This window comes from Rattus rattus, chromosome 18, assembly GCF_011064425.1.
Source record: "Rattus rattus isolate New Zealand chromosome 18, Rrattus_CSIRO_v1, whole genome shotgun sequence".
NCBI classification, from domain to species: Eukaryota; Metazoa; Chordata; class Mammalia; order Rodentia; family Muridae; genus Rattus; species Rattus rattus.
In genome coordinates, this window is record NC_046171.1 from 49,266,910 (window position 1) to 49,286,959 (window position 20,050).

The 20,050-nt window shown below is 44.4% G+C and overlaps 1 protein-coding gene across 1 annotated transcript; it reads left to right on the top strand.

The window, feature by feature from the left end:
- The first annotated feature begins 250 nt into the window (after positions 1-250).
- Positions 251-15,358, top strand: LOC116887700 (single-minded homolog 1). Its single transcript, XM_032889294.1, has 8 exons — positions 251-425; positions 9,236-9,318; positions 12,623-12,712; positions 13,186-13,294; positions 13,429-13,514; positions 14,076-14,275; positions 14,479-14,585; positions 15,207-15,358. The coding sequence occupies exons 1-8, from the start codon at positions 251-253 to the stop codon at positions 15,356-15,358; spliced, it is 1,002 nt and encodes a 333-aa protein (XP_032745185.1).
- The last annotated feature ends 4,692 nt before the right edge of the window (positions 15,359-20,050 follow it).

A 20,050-nucleotide genomic window follows, 5' to 3' on the forward strand; every position in this document is an offset into this window, starting at 1 on the left:
CAAAGGATTGCCCGGATTTGCTGTGAACCAGAGCCCTCTTTTATGCTTACACCTCACATTTTCAAGAAAGCATTTTGTTTGCCGTGTTGTCCTGTTCCTAGCATCATTCGGGTTTCCTCCGAGCAAATCACAGCCTCCTCGTTTAAAGTTATGTTTCTACCGAGTGTGATCTCTAATTGAAAGTTAACTTTTTGGTTTTGGATGAGTCTGTGGAGTTTACGTTGTAAGAAGAAAGGGAGCCTGAGACACGATGAAAGAGAAGTCTAAAAATGCTGCCCGGACGAGAAGGGAGAAAGAAAACAGTGAATTTTATGAACTGGCTAAATTACTGCCGTTACCCTCAGCCATCACCTCGCAACTGGACAAAGCCTCGATCATCAGACTCACGACCAGCTATCTCAAAATGAGAGTGGTCTTTCCGGAAGGTAAGCAGCTCTGCCTGGATTGAATTTCAAAAGAGTAAGCCTATCCCAGCAGCACAGAAATGTACGCGTGTTTGCCTTCGTGGGCTACGTTCCCTGAAAATGGAAATTTACCAACCTATTTGACCAGTCAGCGCCAAAGGGCTTCCCTGCCTTTCCTAGTCTTTCTCTTCTTCCCCATATTTCCCCTCCAGCCCATTCGATATGTTTTGTTGGGAAACAACCCAGTAGTGCTTTTTATCAACATTTGGCTCAGTTGACAGTAGTGCTAATCCCAACATGACTTTTCTTTTTATTCCTCTCGTCAGAGATGTATCCAGTAGAAAGCAGGCGTGCTGCCTGATTACTGATTTTTGCTAGGTATAGATTAGACGGATAAGCATGATGCTAGGTAAGCTCAACAATAATTTATCAAAAGGGCCACAATTCTGCGAGGGCGGGCATGTGTGCAAACAGTATGCCTTGGCTTCACTAGATTCGTGGCTGTTTATAGTAAATGGGTTCTCGATTTTAAAGATGTCCAGAGATTCCTAAACTGAAGCTTGGTGAGTTGTATTTCTGGCCTTGGCGTTATCTGTAAGATCATAAGCTTGTCTCAAAATAGTCAAGGTTTGAGGAAAGCAGAGCAGACAGAAATGAATCCTCGGTGGCGGATGACAAACCGAGGCAAAGTCTCATAGGGCCCAGAAGTTAGAACGACAGCAGTGGATATGATTATAAATGGGAATTTCGGTTACCAAGACTCATTGTGAGAAGCAGACCAGCCTGAAATCATTTCTACATAGTAGGAAAAGTTAATACTCGCCCGGGAAGGAACGCTTTGATCCTCCATTTGCTCACCCCTACTCTCCCAAATAACAAACAGAATGGAAAAATATTTTGTTAGGGGAGGAAGTTTTAAGAATGTAAAAGAATGATTACTAGACAAACAAAACTTCTGAGAAAGAAGTTTGTTTATTTTCGCACGAGACAAATGACAGCTTCTTTTTGGCCCGTTGTTGGTTTTGGGTGTTTGGGGGGTGTTATTTTTAACGAGGGGGGTTAGTTATTACTGGAAATGAAGTTTCTCTTCACTTGGTGTTTGTTTACAAGCTTGCGAAAGGGCTGCAAACTTGTCGGCCACCACACAAACCTTCTAAACAGTTTGTTTCTATCCTCAAACCCATCAGTAGTTAGGTCCTTGAACATCTCTTTTCACTCTGAAATCCAGGGAGGAGAGAAATTACAGTTTGGAATATCTAAAAGTTTTTGGGTTTGTTGGGGTTTTTTGTTTGTTTGTTTTTGGTTTTTTTTTTTTTAAGAAGAAAGGAGAAAGGCTGTAAAAACTTAAAAAAAAATCACACTTCAGATCCAAACTGTACTGAGATAGGAGAATCACCATTATACTGCACTGCCTTCTGGTTAAAAAAGAGATCTCCCTGTCTTTTATACTGTCAGCACCTACTTTATAAAAATAAAGCTATTTCGAACTCCGCTGCTGCGCTGTTCCTAACAGGATTATTAGCAGTGATTTGTCAGCTACTGCGGTCTCAGTGGGCTCCCTTTCTGCGTGATTTCTAGTGGGTCTCGTCAATTATCGGTGCCGATGTCCCTCGCTGTTTGATCAGAAGCAGCATATGGTGCTGCTAGTGGGGCAGCGAATAGCCGCAGGAGAAGAATAGAGGGCTGGGTTCCCCAGCAGTCACTCAACAGAGAACCAACAGGCCAGAGGCCCTAGTCTGCTCAGTGCAGACCCGGGGTAGGCTCTGAAAGGATCGGGCTGAATATTTCTGTTTGTTTTATTTCTGCATTTTAAGAGGAGAAGCTTTCCTCTGAAGGCACTAACCCTGAAAAATTAAAAATCGCGTTATAAAGAAATAGAAGGACTCAAAGTAAATTCTCATTATGAGGTCCTCTTGACGGCCAGCTAGGCCATCTCCTTTGGCTCCTTTAACAGACAACTGTGCTTTCTACAGTCCTCTCTCACCGATCTCTGGCCCCTCCCACCCCTCCACTCTTCTACGGAGGAGTGTGAGTTTATGAGGGGCGGGGATGGACGATGTGTGAACTCTGGGCACATCATTTATTTCGCCAGCTTCTGTGGAGTTCATAACTCACCCGCAGCCTCCACTCGATGAGTTAGACAGGATCGTCAGAACAGCTGGCTCGTAGGAATGAGGTTTTAATTTCGAGATTGTTTGAGCTTCAGAAACACTAACTCGAAGTGCAGCTCTTTACTACATTAACGAAAACAACGACGGCAAACAATTACAAAACTCTGCGGTCTTCAAAGGAGCAAAATAGTGGCAAGCCGCAAAACCAGGCACTACCTGCAGGTGGTGCCAAATTTGGGTTTAGCCTTTACTTAGGGTTCAATCTAAACATGGGGGTGAACTGAACACTTTGCATCTCTGTAGTCTTTTTAGTGATGCTAAATAGAATTTGAAATTATTTTACGTGTCTTGAAGCTCTCCCAACACATACCATCAATAAAGTTTTGTTTTAAGAATAAGCTTAGCTGTTTTATCATGATAAATATCATTTTCACATTTAACGTGGAATTTATAAAGTATCTGATTTCAAATGGTTACATATTTGATGGCATAGCTATAAGTGTAACAATGTTGTAAAACTTGGTTTTTGTACATATCACACTTCATTTATACTACTGTGTAATGCCCAATAGTTATATGATAAGTGAACCAAAAAATTCTTCCACACTCATCTAAAGGGGTGTGTGTGTGTGTGTGTGTGTGTGTGTGTGTGTGTGTGTGTGTGTGATGAGTATAGAAAGTAAGTTGTTTCCTGTACATTTTTCCACCTTATCATTGTAGTAGCTGTTGTCTGGGTCCATGTTTTAGCATTAGTATGTTTTTTCAGAATAGGTAATACTGAGAGAAATGGGGGGAGGGAAGAGAAGAGGGGGGAAGGACATGAAGATGATGATACAGGCATTTGGAATAATCAAGCATTTAGTATAAAACTGGGAGTGGTGCTGCACACCTGCAATCCTTGCTCTTAGAAATGGAGGCTCAAGGGCTGGAGAGATGGCTCAGCCGTTAAAGGCTAGGCTCACAACCAAAAATATAAGAAATGGAGGCTCAAAGCAGAAGTAGATGTGGCGGTGTTGGTGGAGGAAGATGGGGAAGGAGAAGGAACAAGCACTGGATCAGCATTAGAGATTAATTTAAAAAAAAAAGAAAATCAAAGAAGAGCACTGTGGGATCATTGAAAATGCATATCTTCTGTTTAATCATATTCAATCTAAAAGTAGTCTTAGAACCTTGGAACGGAAAAAAATGCAGAATGTAAAAGTGTACAAATCTCGGTTGTTACCAAAACCAGAAAGATGGTATTAAGGTATTAAAAAACAACATCAACATAACTTTATTTATATGCAAAACAGGACAATTCAACTTTCAAAGAAGTACATATATTTACCCACTTCTGCTGTAGTTTTGGCCAAGGGCATTTTGTCATGCAGAATAAGCTGAAAGATCAGATATGGCTTCAAATCTTCAACTGTTTTTAATCTTAGTAGTATCATTACTCTTCACTGTCAAAATGTCTAAGAAAAATAAAAACCACAAGAGTTGAAATCAGTAAACATTTATAAACAAAATTCCCAAGACCTACAACAGTCATTTAAAACCTGAAATCCTTAATCATTAGTTTTAACTCAAAAAAGAAAAAGAAAAAAAACCTAAAAAATAAAAAGAGCCCAGATTCCCACGTGGGTGTGTGATTTAAGGCTGTTTTTCTTGCTGCTCAAGGGAAATGATTGAGCATTGGGTTTCCATGTTTATTTTCTAACATAAGTTTTTCTCATTTAAAGCCTCCTTTAAACACAGTTTATGCTCAAATCTGGTTTTCTCTGCTTCCTTCCACTTTTGATGTCCGTTTTAAGTGGGTGCAGAATTAAACTGTGTGCAAGGCAGATTTATGACTAGAACGTGTAGATTCCATCAATGATTTTTTTTTAAAAAAAAGAAAATGGATGTATCACAAATTAAAAATAAATAACAAACAGAACATCGTAAGCTCTGGTGGTATGCTTTCAAACGGGGCACAATCATCCATCTAAGATTAAAACCTAAACATATAAGGGTAGATCTTATTTTTAGGGAGGTTTTTTTTTTTTTTTCATTTCGTGGGGGGTGGGGGGGCTAGAGGGGAATCTTGGTATCTTTGAATTTTTGCAATCAGATGTAAGTCCTGAACGCAAACTCCTGGATTCTTGCGGTATTCCCTTGTCTGCTTAGGTATTTCTCAAGAGAAGGAGACGGACAGTAACAACAGTATTTAGTATAGAGTATTTAGGTGGGACACTTTGCCAGTATCTTGGACCGCCAGTTGTTTAGGATCAGCCCGGTTACTCCGAAGGTGCCAACAGAATGGGTAGAATGGGGTGAAGTTTTTTCACAGGTTTGACACGCTGGCAGGTTTGACACTCTGGTGGTTCTGTTCAGACTCCGGCTCGCTTTTTATCTGCGACCTTGCCACACTTTTTTCCACCGGAGAAAGCTGCTCTCAACCCAGTAGGTACAAGTGATATGTCGGGCGCTCTTTTTGTATCATCTCTTCTTGAAGTCTGGACAGTTTCCAGACTGACCGGGTCTTAAGTTCTCAGAGAATTGGCGACGTCTCAACCCCTACCTAAAGGTCAGACTTGCTAGATACCAGAGTGTGACATATTCTTTGTGCTGCACAAAGCACTACCATCCTTCAGAGAAGTTATGCGCGTAAAAGCAGACCAGTCTTTCCCTTACTCCTGGGAGGGCGGGATCCGTAGGTGGCCAGGTGAGGGGCTGCCTCGCTTTGGAGGTGAGGGTCTTCTACGGAGGTGGCAAGCCCGGGAATTTCTGAAGACTAAACTCCATTGCGACGACACCTTCAGCTTCCATGCAGGACAGCTGCCCCCGGTTTTAGGTTAAACCTGAGGAAATCCCAATTTCTTGTTCTGTTGGGTAATGCGCAGCGGGTGTGAGGTGTGTTACAAAGCCCGGTTGGCAGTTACTGTTCCCCAACCAGAAGCGCGGGCACTGGGGTGGGATAAAGCTGGAGAAACTAGTGACCCGCGGCCTTCAGCTGCGAATGACACACACAAACACTAGAAGATTCCTGGCACAGCCATCGCTGCTCTGGCCCGGAGAGGAGCGCAGGCAAGGGCACACACTCCGTCCAAGCAGCGGTGCAGCGGTCCATGCGGGGGTTGCGGAGGTGGATCGCCTGAGCCTTTGACAGCCCTGTCTCAAGCAGTGACCTGGGACAGTTACAAGCGCGCTAGCGGAGACACTGATGCGCCTCGTTGTTGGACAAAGTGCTCTGCCCAGGAACTACACCGAGAGCTGGTCCGAGGCAAAGCACCCATTCCCTGTCCCTCTCTTCCCCAGAGAGCTCCTGTTGACCCGCGACAAACCAGAACCCAGAGGGCGCTTGATGTCACAGCCCCAGGAATGCCAGGGCAGGACTTTCAGCCCTTTGCACACACACGTGGTATTTGGGGTTTGGGGTTTTCTTCTTCACTCACTCCGCCTAAGTAGCAACCACTAGCCTCTGGGGACCTGAAGTTAGAAGGGTGTGGAGGACTTGTATCACTCCTGTCCCCGGTTGTAGACGGGTCACAGAAGACCTTCCTATTGCCTCAGAGACGTGCTAGGCATTGTGGGGAGGACACATTTTTATGGAGACGCCGTGCTAATAAGGGAGAAAGGAAACAAAAGGGGAGCCACTAAACAAGCTCTTCTCTTTCCGGACAGCAAAGGAGGCGGTGATGCCTGGCCTGTAATCTGTATTTTGTCAAGGGCATGAAATTCATTCGAAGAAAAAGCGCGATCAATTTATTTTTGCTGCCTGCAATAACACAGCTGGATGATGCTTTGAGCGCGCGCTAGACTGGGGCTCATCATTCATTCACCAAGAACGGGCCTAAATGGTGCCTGTGGGATTAGGTCAATTTTAGTGGATCTACTTCGCCTCATTTGGTTACTAATTGGTTTCTTGTTTTATAAATCGAAATCTCATTTTCAGGAAATTACAAAACCCGCGCAGTCAGTCCATTGAGGTAATCCTTGGGTCAGGGGGTATTTAAATGGAAATGGCTCAACCGTGCACCAAGGGTAAAGCAACAGTGAAACTTGCTTGGGTTCTCACATGAAATGTGAGCTAGCCCTTTCGATTCATAATAAATACACCCCTTCTAATACTACTTATGTAAATACGATAAACCAGATTTTAAGGAAAGTGAGGGGCCTGAGAGAAGCAAAATTTATCTGCTGAGGTTAATGTGGCATATCTTGGAAATCTTCCAAAATAGATTATGTTTTCCTTTGTCTTCAGCCACTTTAGCTGGGGAAAATCCTTTTGTCTGAAACCTGATTTAGTTCTCGCCTCCCTCACAGAGAGCCTTTTCTCCTCTGCAAAACCCTGTTCCCTCTGCCTCACCGAGTTACAAGGGAATCTTTAGATCCTGTTCTCACTGTAATCCCGCCGCAAAAGGAGCTGGTTCCTCCTCATTTTAAACAGACAATCAAAGGATTTGCGAATTTTCTGCGGTAGGTCAAGTGCAGAAACGAAATCTCGGCTACCCCCTTTGCCAACTGAAGCTGGGTGCTGGGGAGCTTCACGGAAGGAAAGAGGGGAGAGGGTCCGCGGCAGCACTTTAAGACTTTGGGAAATGGGAACCTTAATCTGGTTTGGGGAGGTGTCCTCTACACTTTGGACAGTGAGCTCTTCCCTTGGTGAAATCCATCGGTAGAGCGGGGCAGTCAGTTCCTCATAAAACATTAACCCAGACTCAACCTTGTGACAAGTTTCCTCTGCCTACAAAAGGGAACGCAGCCTCTGTGAAAACAAGATTCCTCCCAGGTGTGAGGGGGGCGCAGAGCGGGGAGAGGGACTCCCCTGTTAGCTCGCACCCGCTCCCGCACCCGCTCGGGCTGCTTATTAACCTGTGGGCAAGTCTTGTTTTCCCTTGTAGGCGCATGCTAATGAGGGCACAACCCCACAAAGCAAAACAGGCGTCTAGAGTTCTTAGGCAGGATCTTTTTACAAGCCCCAGCCAACCTCCAACCCTGCGACCCCACCCGGTGATTTGGAGGCGGCTTCAGACGACCCTCAAATTTTTCTATTAAAGACGTTTGTTTGCCTAAAACGCAGGTTTCGCTTGTTTGAGGGACTACAAGGACTAGTCCCAGACAATCGTGGTCTCAGATCTCTAGAGGACCAGCGGGAGCGTCCTGCCCTCTGATCCCAAGAAGCTTCTGGTTTTCTGGGCTCTGCGGGGCCCAAGGTCGACGTCAACCTAGTACTCCGCACTCTCAGCAAGGTCCTTTTTCTTTTTCTTAGTGTGGTCAATTCCAGCTACTTCTTCTGGATTGGAGACGAAATTCAGGAGGATGAGTTGGGAGGAGAGGAAGGGAGGTGGCAACATGAAGGGGTTGCGCGTATAGGTGGGCGAGACCCGACCCGTCAGTACTTACTAGCTCACCGGGATAACTGGGGCCAGAATCATGGAGTCACTCGGGGAGGGGAGCTGGGCTGCTGGGGCGTCCAGAAGGATCTCGCGGCGCTATGGAGGGAGGGGCAGTCGTAGGAGTGGAGCCGCAGTATTTGCAGAGCAGTGCGGAAATCGTTAGATTTATTTAGGTGTGCAAACACCCAGAAAGACCCCATTTGAGCCTAAGGGGCGATAACTGTTACTCGTTGTCAGGGTTTTTAATTACTTGCTTAGGAAACAGGTCCTAGCTAACACCTTAAAAAAAAAAACTAACCGAATAATGTTTTATTGTGAAAAACCCCTTTTCCACATTACAAATCCGGCACGATTGTCACGGTGTATGTTTTAGAGTATTGGTTCCTAACGGAATAGATCACTTTTAAAAAACATCTAAGTCTTGTTTGTGATGTAAAAACGAAAGATTTAACTAGTGAAGTAATTTTATCAGCAACAGTTAAAAGATAGCAATAAATACTTTAACCTGCCTTTACATTTCTTTTGGGTCATTTTTACTTCTTTCTTAATACGGGTAGACCATATTATATATGACTATATAAGAAGCCTTATATAACTATTTCTTAAAGCATATTTAGAAAAGGTTTGTGCAAAGGCTTGAAAGGTTAACGTGCTAAGACAAAGGGGAAGGATGGCTTGGCTTTGTTGACAGACGGTACTAGAGCCGTAGAAAAACCAATTCTACCTATTCAGAATAGAGCGAAAATAGCCAGGAAAGTCCTTGGTGTTCTTTTGGGAGGGAGATAAGGGTATGGGGTAAGGCCTGAACTCCTAGGGAAACCGAGATGACTGCCTAGGGATTCTGTTGAAAGAGAAGCAGGAAGTTAACCACGAACAGGTTTCTCCAAGCATATTCAGGTCAAGCTGAGGGGAACCCACGTCTAGAAAGCCCCGCAGCCAATCAGAAAGACTGCCAGAGGCTGAACCTAATGCGACCAGTGGCCTCTTTTTTTTTTTTTTTTTTGGGGGGGGGTGACAGTTGCGTTGACAAAGTGTGAGCAATCTCTCGGGCTGCTTAAAAGGACGTGGTTGAAATCTTGGGACCAAAGATAACCCCCTCCTGAGCTAAACAGAACAGGAACCCACTCTAAGACAGCGCTGGGACTGTCCAGGGCGGGAGCCACTAGAACTTCTGCTGGGCAAGTGCTGCCAGCTGACCCAGGCCCCCATCCCCGCAGATCGGACCCAGAAGCAGGTGGTGGTGGTGGTGGTGGTGGTAACCCACGCTGCTCCGGCTCCCAGGGCGAGGCAATCCGTTCTCTAGCACCCCGACTGCCTACAAGGCCCGGGTTCTCTGGCTAACATTTGTGTGTCTCCACAGGGCTTGGCGAGGCGTGGGGTCACACCAGTCGAACCAGCCCCCTGGACAACGTTGGTCGCGAACTCGGCTCTCATCTACTCCAGGTACAGACGCAAGACTCCTGGCCGACCGGGCACTATCCGGGCTTTTGTTTTTCAGAGTAAATAGCTCTCCTTAAATCTGAGCTGCTGGATGAGGCACTGGTGCCTGCTTCACGAGGCTGAAAGTAAGGCAAGGAGATAACCAAGACTTTTTTGAGTTTGCAAATCAGTCTGGTAAGGCCCCAGCGGGGCTCTGTCCAGAGAAGGGGGTTCCGTTTGTCGCTTTTCGGCTAAGAAAACTGAAATGCCCTGCTCCAGGCCTGGGAGGCAGGGCTCTGGAAGCATCTGAAATGAAGAATTTGCAAAGGAAATAACCCGGAATCTGCAGTAAATGCCCTCAGTGCTTTAAGCCGGCACATTCCAGATCCAGCTGCGTCTGCAACTCATTTCGTCTCTTCCCAGTAGTTCCCAGGCGTCCTCCCTTTGCCAGCGCTCCTCACTTTAGGCTGGTCCAAGCTCTGTGCAAATTCAACACACACACACACACATACACACACACACACACACACACACACACACACACGCACGCACACGCATGCACACACGTGCGTGCAATGAGTTTATACAATATGAGATGACCATTACTTTGTTATTTGTAGTACACAGGGGTTTTAACTGTCCATTGACCGCTTAAGTCCCAGAAAAAGTATTTTAAATAATAACTCCCAGTGGCAGTTTCAGGTGTGACACTTGTCTTCCACCCTACATCCTCTATTATTTTCAGGTCCACTGGGGTCTTCTAGAGTGGTAGCCTGGAACTATGAAGCCCAGGGGAACCAGCCAGCAGTAAGCCAGTGGCTGGGTCCTTCACTTCCCATTGCTGCTTTCCCGCTGTCTCCTAGACACCAAATAGATTTCAGTTTTAATGAACAAAGAGAGAGCTTGGGTGGATATTTCCCCACTGATACGGCCTCCATTTTGAATTTATCTAGAAAAGCCCCTGGCTCTCTTCACAGAAACGTCTTACCTCAGAATAGGTACCTGGGTCTCCAATGCCATCTCTCCTTGTTCCTATTTTCCCCCTAGCCATACGCAGGGAAACAGCTTTTGATGTTTGTCCTGGGTGGGACAATTCCTATGTTACATTTTCTTTGCCTTTCCCCACTGAGCTTCCAGTAGTTCTTCCTTACAGCTCTGAAGTTCAGGGGTTCTTCACTCCCCTCTCCCTTGGCACCACTTCCCTACAGTCTGCTTTTCCCTACTGGGCTCCTCACAGGTTCCACACATCAAGGGTTCACCTGGTTTTGTTCACCCAACAGACACTGGAAGATCAACTGTGCCACACAAAACGCCCTGCCCTCCTGATAATTCCATCCTTAGATGTGTCCTTTTTAGTGGTGCTGTGGAGTTTCTGGTGGTGTAGACATTACAGAGAAAGGCAAGATAGGGGAAGAGGGGGGCTCCTTTCAAAATTGGAATGGACCAAAGTAGAGAATGCTCAGCAGCACAAGTGTCTTTGGGTAAAGACCAGAAGGAGGTGACACTGATGTCAACTCTCTAGCTGGCCCCATGTTTCTACAATAACATAATTTCCTCAATTTATCTTTTCTCCTTCCTTGTCTCTTTTCGAAACACTTTATGCCACTGGCTCTGATGTGATTTGAATAAAGTCCCAACTCTGTTTCTTCTCTCAGCGTCTGGAAGGATCTAAATTAGCACATCACCTGTACTGTTTAGCCCCTATGATCCTAACTGGTCTCTCGACCACATCTTGACCAACTTTTGTTTCCTACTGCCAACTAGACACATTTATGACAAGAATGTCTTCTCTCCCTTTCCTGACTTCTAGTTGCACAACATCTGGATTTTCAATTGGAGAGATGAGAGGGACTCACATCAAAATCTCAATTTCTCAAAGTTTTTAGCCTTGGTAAATGGCTCTGTCTTTCTTCTGCTTAATATCTTTACTGAAACCAGGAAGTCAACCTTACTTTCTCTGTCTGCCACAAAATTAGCATAACATTTCCATTCAGCATCATCATTAAATTAGACTCTTCCCTTTCTTAGATCTGATTTTAGTGTGTGCTACATGGACTCCTCACCCTGACTCCTGTCAGCCATTCTGCTAGGAAGGGGGAACATAAAAATATCTATTAGTCTCTTCGTTAGAACGTCTGTTGCAATCACAATGTCTTCAGGAACAATTGCAGGGTCCCACTGACATTTCAAACTCTAAAACTAAACTGAGTATGGACTTATGTAGCCCTATCTCAGACCAGTTTCACCTGTTCTTTTTTTTTTTTTTTATTAACTTGAGTATTTCTTATATACATTTTGAGTGTTATTCCTTTCCGGTTTCGGGCAAACATCCCCTCCCCTCTCCTTCCTTATGGGTGTTCCTCCCCACCCTCCCCCAACAGTCACGTTCACTGGGGGTTCAGTCTTAGCAGGACCCAGGGCTTCCCCTTCCACTGGTGCTCTTACTAGGCTATTCATTGCTACCTATGAGGTTGGAGTCCAGGGTCAGTCCATGTATAGTTTTTAGTTCCACCCGTTCTTAACATGTCACATCAACCCGTCCCTCTGTCATTGTATGATGGCATCATGTCTTCTCCTTGAGGTGCCCTTCTCTTCAGACCCTCTTCAAGGGTCTGCTGGAACTCCAAAGTCTTCTGAGACCTCTGTCATGCTTAGTTTCTGGCTGTCTTGCCTGTTTAGCACCATCTACTAATTAATTGTGTGGTCAACACATTAATTTATGTTCCCTGAGAGCAGTCTGAGTTCTCCTAGGTCTCTGTTGCCTTCTTCACGGAGGTGAGGGGGCAGGGACAGTCTAGGAAGTTTCTTTATAAAGAGCCTGCCGGCTTGATGCATCTGTGTAAACATACACAAACGCACACACTGTAACACTCCTTTACAGACTGGCTGCTCAGAAAAGCCTCTCATCTCCTAAATCCCCCCTCTTCTGACTTTGTCCAGAGTCTTCACCAGCCTGCTTCTGTCTATAACTTCAAATTGCCAGTCCTCCCTTGTCAACCGGTGTTTGTGGCCCTGGATCTCTTCTGTGCTGACCTCTGCCACTATGGAACGCTTCAACGCTGACACAGGTCCTTATAGAAACTGCTGTTCTCAGGGCTGAACCTGTTTGCTGTTGAAGGCTGAGCTTCCTTGTCCCCTCCCCAGAGCTTTCGTGTGCATCTGCCACAGATTTCCTTTTCCATTTCGGGGTGTTAGCCTTGTCCATAGGCTCACTCTGAACTGTCAGTGTGCTGGATGCTCAAAGACCTGGGAGGCTCAAAGGGGAGATGCTCATGGTTGTTCTCCTCCCTGCTTCTTCAGATCTCTCACTCTATTTCTGCCTCCCCAGACTCTGGATGGCTTCATCTTTGTGGTGGCCCCAGATGGGAAGATCATGTACATCTCAGAGACAGCTTCAGTTCACCTGGGCCTTTCTCAGGTAGGTGAGTGGTTCCCCAGTCTGGCCAGCGCTGCTCACAGCTGGAATTGTGGGGGAGGGGGGCTTCCCCAACCATTTTATATCTGCGTTTGGGCACTGAAAACAGACAGACAGGATGACTCAGTAGCTCCACTCCCAGACTACCTCATCAGTTAGCATCTATCACAGGCTCAAACAATCACAACGTTTTGGTATTCTTACCATAAGCCAGACATGGCAAGAGTTTGCATACTTACATTGTTTTACCACACCTTACAAGGGATGGGACTGTAATGACCTTTGTTCTCATCGATGCTGATACTTATGATTATTTTCCAGATAAGGAAGCTGAGTGACAGATAAGGTGCACCAGGTAGCAAATAACAAGAGCCCATTCCTCCTTCATGGTCCCACTGACCCCTTGCTCCAACTTTCCAGCTTCTTTTAGGGGTGTTTGCACCACTACAGAAATAGTGACATTCTCCTCTTTACAGGTAGAACTGACTGGGAACAGCATCTATGAATATATCCACCCGGCTGATCATGACGAGATGACAGCAGTGCTCACAGCCCATCAACCCTACCACTCTCACTTTGTACAGGGTAAGGCGGACAGGCCTTAAGCTTCCGCTCATGCCGGTCAACTTGGGGCTTTTCCCTGATTTAGCTTTCTCCCTGGGACTGTTGCTGGAGGGCTGCCCCTCTCTCCTCCTGAGCCTTCCTCTTCTTTCTCACAGAGTACGAGATCGAACGCTCCTTCTTTCTAAGGATGAAGTGTGTTTTGGCCAAGCGGAATGCTGGCCTCACCTGCGGTGGCTACAAGGTGTGTGGCACAGATTGGAGGTGCACTCCGAGGGTGGCCAGGCAGGGTGAGGTTTCTGGGGCAGGAAGGGTTGGTTTCTGGCCCAGGGACCAAAATTGTGTGTTCAAGACTTCCTACCGAGGAGGCCCTTAAAACTTCACTATAGTCTTTAAGCTTTGTGGGAACCTGGGGGACACTTAAGACTAAGTCTCTACAGGGCCAGGAAAGTTTTTGAACCCCTCAGCTATTGGGCTTCCACGGAAGGAAGTTAAGGACCAAAGTCTTAGCTGTAGGGTGGGGGGTTCTCTAGTTGAGTGCCAGCATCCTTGGAGAGCAGGATCCCACTGTGGTTCACCTGTGGTAGTTTGGTGGGAACCATGCATCTCTGTCTTTATTTTCTTTCTTTACAAGTTCCCACAGGACTTCATCATGGCTGTGCAGCCACTTTTTGGGGGGGGGCGGGGGCGGGGAGGGAGCACCTAAGCTTTTGTGGCCAAGTGGAGTCTTACCGCTTGCATTTTGACTCCCCCGCTTCAGTTAGGGAGCTCTTCCCGATCTCTTGCCCCTCCCCCTCCAACACAGGTCATTCACTGTAGCGGCTACCTGAAGATCCGCCAGTACAGCCTGGATATGTCTCCCTTTGATGGGTGCTACCAAAATGTGGGCTTGGTGGCTGTGGGTCACTCCCTGCCTCCGAGCGCTGTGACAGAGATCAAACTACACAGCAACATGTTCATGTTCCGAGCCAGTCTGGACATGAAACTCATTTTCCTGGACTCCAGGTGAGTAGGCAGCCGAGGAGGAGACTGAACAACGGCAGCACTAAACAACTGTAGCATTCACAGAGGGAGAGCCGTCCCTGGATCTTGGTAGCTGATTTTGCGGGTGGGGCATCTAACCAGGTTTGGAGAAATGGGAGCAAGGACCCATGTAAAGGGTGGTGGGAAGTCCTGCATTCATCCCTAGGGTGTTTTCTCCCCTCCAGGGTAGCAGAGCTGACTGGGTATGAACCTCAGGACTTGATTGAGAAGACCCTGTACCATCACGTGCACGGCTGTGACACCTTCCACCTACGCTGTGCACACCATTTACGTAAGTACCCACACTACTCTCCAAAAAGCGGCATGGGGCTGAAGTCCAAGCAGATTGCTGACAGTTCTCCCTAGAGGGGTAGAGTGGTAGCAGTAAAGAGACTCAGAAAAGGACTACTATGTCCCTGTCTGGTGATTCTGACTTAATGGAACTGCTAATACTAACGGAGATGGGGCAAGGGGTGTGGTCCCCTAGTGGGGTTTTATTCTTCACCTGCAAACATCACTAAAGATGAGAACTGTTTAAACAACCCAGGCTAAGTTTCTCATGCGCATTAACTCACCTGGCTTTTATCTCCCTGGACGAGGATTGAGGGATGGATTTCCGCCGGAGGAAAAGCCAGTCTGTGAAAACCCTTAACTTTTAGTGTTTTTCCTGTTGCTGGTGTGGAAGATAGGAGCTCCAGGGAGGGACCATACCAGCAATTAGCATATAATAGGTATCTGTGCTACTCCGGACTGGTTTAACCAGTCAATCAACTGACTGGGATTTTGCCCCTAACCTCTCCCGCCTGCACTGGAGCAGTTACTACAGCACAGACCGGGTTTGCACTCAAACCACCCAGCACCTGGGATGTGTCCGGACAGGTCAAGTTCATCATCCTCTGCCTCTGTCTTCCAGTGTTGGTGAAGGGTCAGGTGACCACCAAGTACTACAGGTTCTTGGCGAAGCACGGCGGCTGGGTCTGGGTGCAGAGTTACGCCACCATCGTACACAACAGCCGCTCCTCCAGGCCGCACTGCATCGTCAGCGTTAACTACGTCCTCACGTGAGTGCCCTAAGTGCCGGCCTGGCTGGGACTACCCTCTCTCACAGACAGCGTGTGTTTTTGTGTGCACGCGCAGGCTATGGTTTGTTGCTGGTTGTTCTGCACAGCCGCAGGTCAAAGACTTTGAAGTCCCCCCTTTCGTTGTTTTCTAGGAAAAGATTTAGGAGCACCCCTCCCCACGCCCCCAATACTGTCCGTATTTGCTTTCTTTTTTTTTTTCCTCTCTTAACCTTTTCAAGCGAACCCTGTATTAAACAAAATTTAATGCGACAGAAAGAAAAGAGAGGGAGAGAGGAAAGGATCCGACGTACGGAGCCATTTACTGTTAACAAACTGGACATCTGTTTCACTTTTTCAGATCTGGGGTTTGAAGTGCTTAATTTTAAACAGAGTCTCCAATCAAAGTTAGAATTCCGAGAGAGTATTTTTCCCCTTGAACCACAAAGGGGGCCTGACTGACCAAGACAGTATAACTTTAACTTCTAGAAAGCAAAGGCTACAGGTTAAGCTACAAGAATTTGTGAGTGCATCCTCACTGGATCTGCGGGGCGGGGCGTGACATTCAGGGCAGCTGCTGCAGCTGCATTGGATCCTTGTTCTTTACAGAACCACGCCTCGCAGCTGATCACGTGGCCTAATATGCGCCTGCTGAAGAAAGCATATTCTGTATAATGTTTGTGAAAGTCAAGTTGCATAGGGTTGAACTCTTTATAAGGAACTCTTTTGTGTGTACAGTTTATTTTTGAAAGGGATTGAAACCTTTTGATTTTATGGGACCTCAGAAATTCTTTACTTTGGAAGCACTGATACATCAGACACTTAGTAGAAATGCTATCTTGACCTTAGGAAGCTGGGTAAAGGATGATCTTTGGGATAGGATAGGATAGGATAGGATAGGATAGGATAGGATAGGATAGGCTTGGATTCATTCCATATTGTTTTAAATCGTCACATAAAAATAGTTGCTGGAAATATACTTAACAATGACACTCAGTGCTTTGAGAAGAAAATCTAATCCAGTAGACTCAACAAATGAATTTAGTTTAAGTAAGTATTGCTTATTTAAGAATAATAGATGAAAAAAGAATAGATGGCTACTTATATTTTAATTGTTCACCTTTTTAGTAAACCATGTTAAAAGCAATATTTGATGTTTGAAATAGCAAAAAAGGTAGTATATTTTAATACAGAATAAAGACATACCATTATTTTGGGTGTCATGAAATAAACCATCTATCTAATGGCCACAGTTTCTAATATTATTAAAATAAACGTAAGAAATTGTCAAGGCATAATTTATAGGATGAACTTGTGAAACAGAAGTAGCAAAGGGTGAACAATTAGGTTGGCTTACCATGGAAGAGAAAGAAAAAGCATTTTAAAGAAAGTGCTTTGTACGTCTGAGACATCACAAGAATTTTATATAACCTCTGTTCTCGGCGATGCCTGTGGCTCATACTCATTCTTTATCAAACAGCAGGGTATGTAGTCATACAGACCCCTATAAAAGACCCAAATGCAAGTTCTACCTCCTAATGGGTAAACCTGATTTGTTAGGAGCCATTTTGAAATGTTCTGTTCTGTTTTCCAGCGGATAAGCGTTCCTTTTCTCTTCTATTGTCCATGTCATTCTTCACATAATTCCTGAGAGCTGTAGAATTAGACTCTCAACTTTACATCTGATCAAAAGGATGCAATAAGCACAAATACATGATTTATGGAAGGGAAACTAGTGAGGCACACATTTGCTGAACTTTTTTTTTTTTTCCCTCAACTGAAAATAGAAGGGAGCACACAGAAGTGTATATGCACAGGCACCCAAGATAGAAAGCGGAAGTCAGTTATCCCCCCTTTAAAAAAAACGAGTCTCTGCTCCAATTACTTGTATAAAAATCCTCAGAATAATTTTTATAGCTGCAAATGGAGAAACGGCTTCAAGTGAAATGTCATCAGGTGGCTCTGTGTGTGTTGACAGAATTTCCATAACGAACAGGTTGCTATATTGTTTGATGTATATATATCACACATCTGGCTGGAAGTTGCCAATTTACATTGTCTTGGCAAATTAAATAGATGGGTATTGATTCTTTATGATGGTGAATCACCACATTTGCTCTTAGGGCTCCTTCTCCATGCAGCCAGAGACTGGTAAAGTGAATCCTTTCCAAACACACTACCTCAAAGTGCCCTTAAACACCAAGCAAGCTCTGAAATAACTTGACACTCCAGATGTTTTCCAAATGTAAACATTTATATAGTGTACACTTTGAAGTGATTTTCAGGACATGAAAGTAGAGGGAAAGTTTAAGTAACCAATGGTCAAATGAGAGTGTGATATTTTGGGTGGATGCTATGTTTGTGAGAAGTTTCTTTTTCTAATTTCCTGATGGCAAATGTATCGTTAAAATATACTTAGGAAAATCAGTCGTCATTATTGAATAAAATCGCCAATGGACAGACATCTCCCTATCCTCTCTTTAATAACCACCTGCAGTAAGTGCTTGTAGAAAAGGGCAAATGATTTTAAAAAAGTTATTGTTTACTATCTGCCTTACTGGCCTCTATATGAACACTGTATTTTGAAGATCTGGAGAGAAAGATGCAAAGACACCATAGCTACAATTATTCTTGGGTTTTTCCAGTGCCCAAGGTTCAATGGAACAACAATAGTGTTTTTGTAACATCGCCCCATGATAAGACAAAAGCACAACTGGGTTCATGATTTTTATAAGGCATGCATAATCTGAGAGAGTTCTCTGCAAAACCTTATGCAATGAGTGCTCACAGCTGTAAAATGTATGCTAAGCTCTAGAGAAACCCTGTTCTTAGTATTAGGAGGGTAGATAAATTGAGAAAGTAACTAGTTACAGTGCCTGCTGGGGAGAGGCCTGAGAGAGTAAAGTACAAAAGGGACACACATTGTATGAAGACTCGAGTTTGGGATTCATACGTAATTCAGTTTAATTGGTGGTAGTAACTCCTCATAACTACTTCAGATGGAAAACATTAGTATTTAATGCGAAGAAAATCGAAAATGTGAAACACCCAATAAACTATGAAAAGTAATCTAAAGGAAAATGGAAAATTCTGGCTCTCTTTATAATTACAGACTTTGTATATTTTAAAATTCAAAAAGTGCTCCTCTACCTTTAAGATAAATCTTAAAATAGTACAATGTTTTCTCCAGACTTAGACGTTGAAAGAATAGGACACTACTGACACCTGCCACTCTTCTCTTGTGTTTCTCTATAACCGTACACGGTTGATTTTTTTTTAAATGTATACATTTCCTACTGAATAATTTCAAATAAGGTCATGGACATTGTGGTTATTACAGCCTTACATGTCCCGCATAGCCACTGTACCAGCTATGAGGCCACATTTTTAGTATTGGAATTACTGCCTGTGGAAGCTAGCAAAAGTATAGATTAGCATTAGTTCATGCATGCCATTAAAATCAGCCTACTGCTAATATTTTCCTAGTGTTCACTGATAGATGACCTTAGCAAGGCCCATAGAGAGGCAGTATTTTCAGTGTTTTATGATGACTTCTGTAGCCCCAAAGAGTAAACTATTTTAAATTCAATTTTTAAAAAAAGATTTATTTATTTATTTCATGTATGTGAGTACACTGTTGCTGTCTTCAGACACACCAGAAGAGGGCATCAGATCCCATTAGAGATGGTTGTGAGCCACCATGTGCTTGCTGGGAATTGAACTCAGGACCTCTGGAAGAGCAGTCAGTGCTCCTCCACTGAGCCATCTCTCCAGCCCTTAAACTCAATTTCTAATAAGAATTATAGACTACTGCTATTCTGATATCATGCTTGGAAAATAAAAGAAAATAATTCAATTTTGAATGATCCAACAGACTTAATATTTTCAGCAGCCTCCTTTTTTATTGCTGGTAGAGAGGTTCTCACTTCTTGTTTAACTACATTTAAACTTCACAGCACCATTTTTAGTGGACAAGTAGTGTTGCCGAGTAATTTATAAATCGTATAGAAGTAAGTAGTTTTCAACTTTAAAAACTTCAATCTCTGTAACTGAAACAGCAAGTGGAGACAATCCGGATTAGTGGCTAAACACCCCTTTGAGTTCATAGAGAAGTTGGCTAATGCTGAAGGAAGAGACACTTTGCATCAGAGAAAAACGTGCTCCACATTGTTCTTAGTGTTCATCCCAAGCCTCTTGTTCTTGTTCTCAGTTAAATACTGTGAGACGCCTCACAATTTTCATAATTAAAAAGGATTTTCAAAATGTTAACTTATCAGCGGGTAGAAAACTATACATCCTTACTTTAACCAGTGAACGTTAAAAAAAAAAAAGCCCCCAAATTCATTTGTTCGTTCGGATAGTTCAGTGGTGCTGAATTAATTTCAGTGTTAAGATTCAGATTTGTTTAAATTTATTTGAGGACCATCGGTATTCCTATCGCTAATACAGTTTAGGAAATAACATTTCAAACGAGGTGAACAATACAACCATCAAAAGTTGCTCCTCTTTTACTCTGCCTGATGAAGGAAGACCTTGCTGACTTACTGACCTACAGTGAATATCAAAGAGTTTTCTCCTACGTGTCGGATTTGTGGAGTACTTACAGATTTAACCTTTTTGATGGCTCAAAACAGTCACCGTGCACTCATGCATACCCGGGAGATAGATTCCATGGTTAATTGTATTTAATATCTATCAC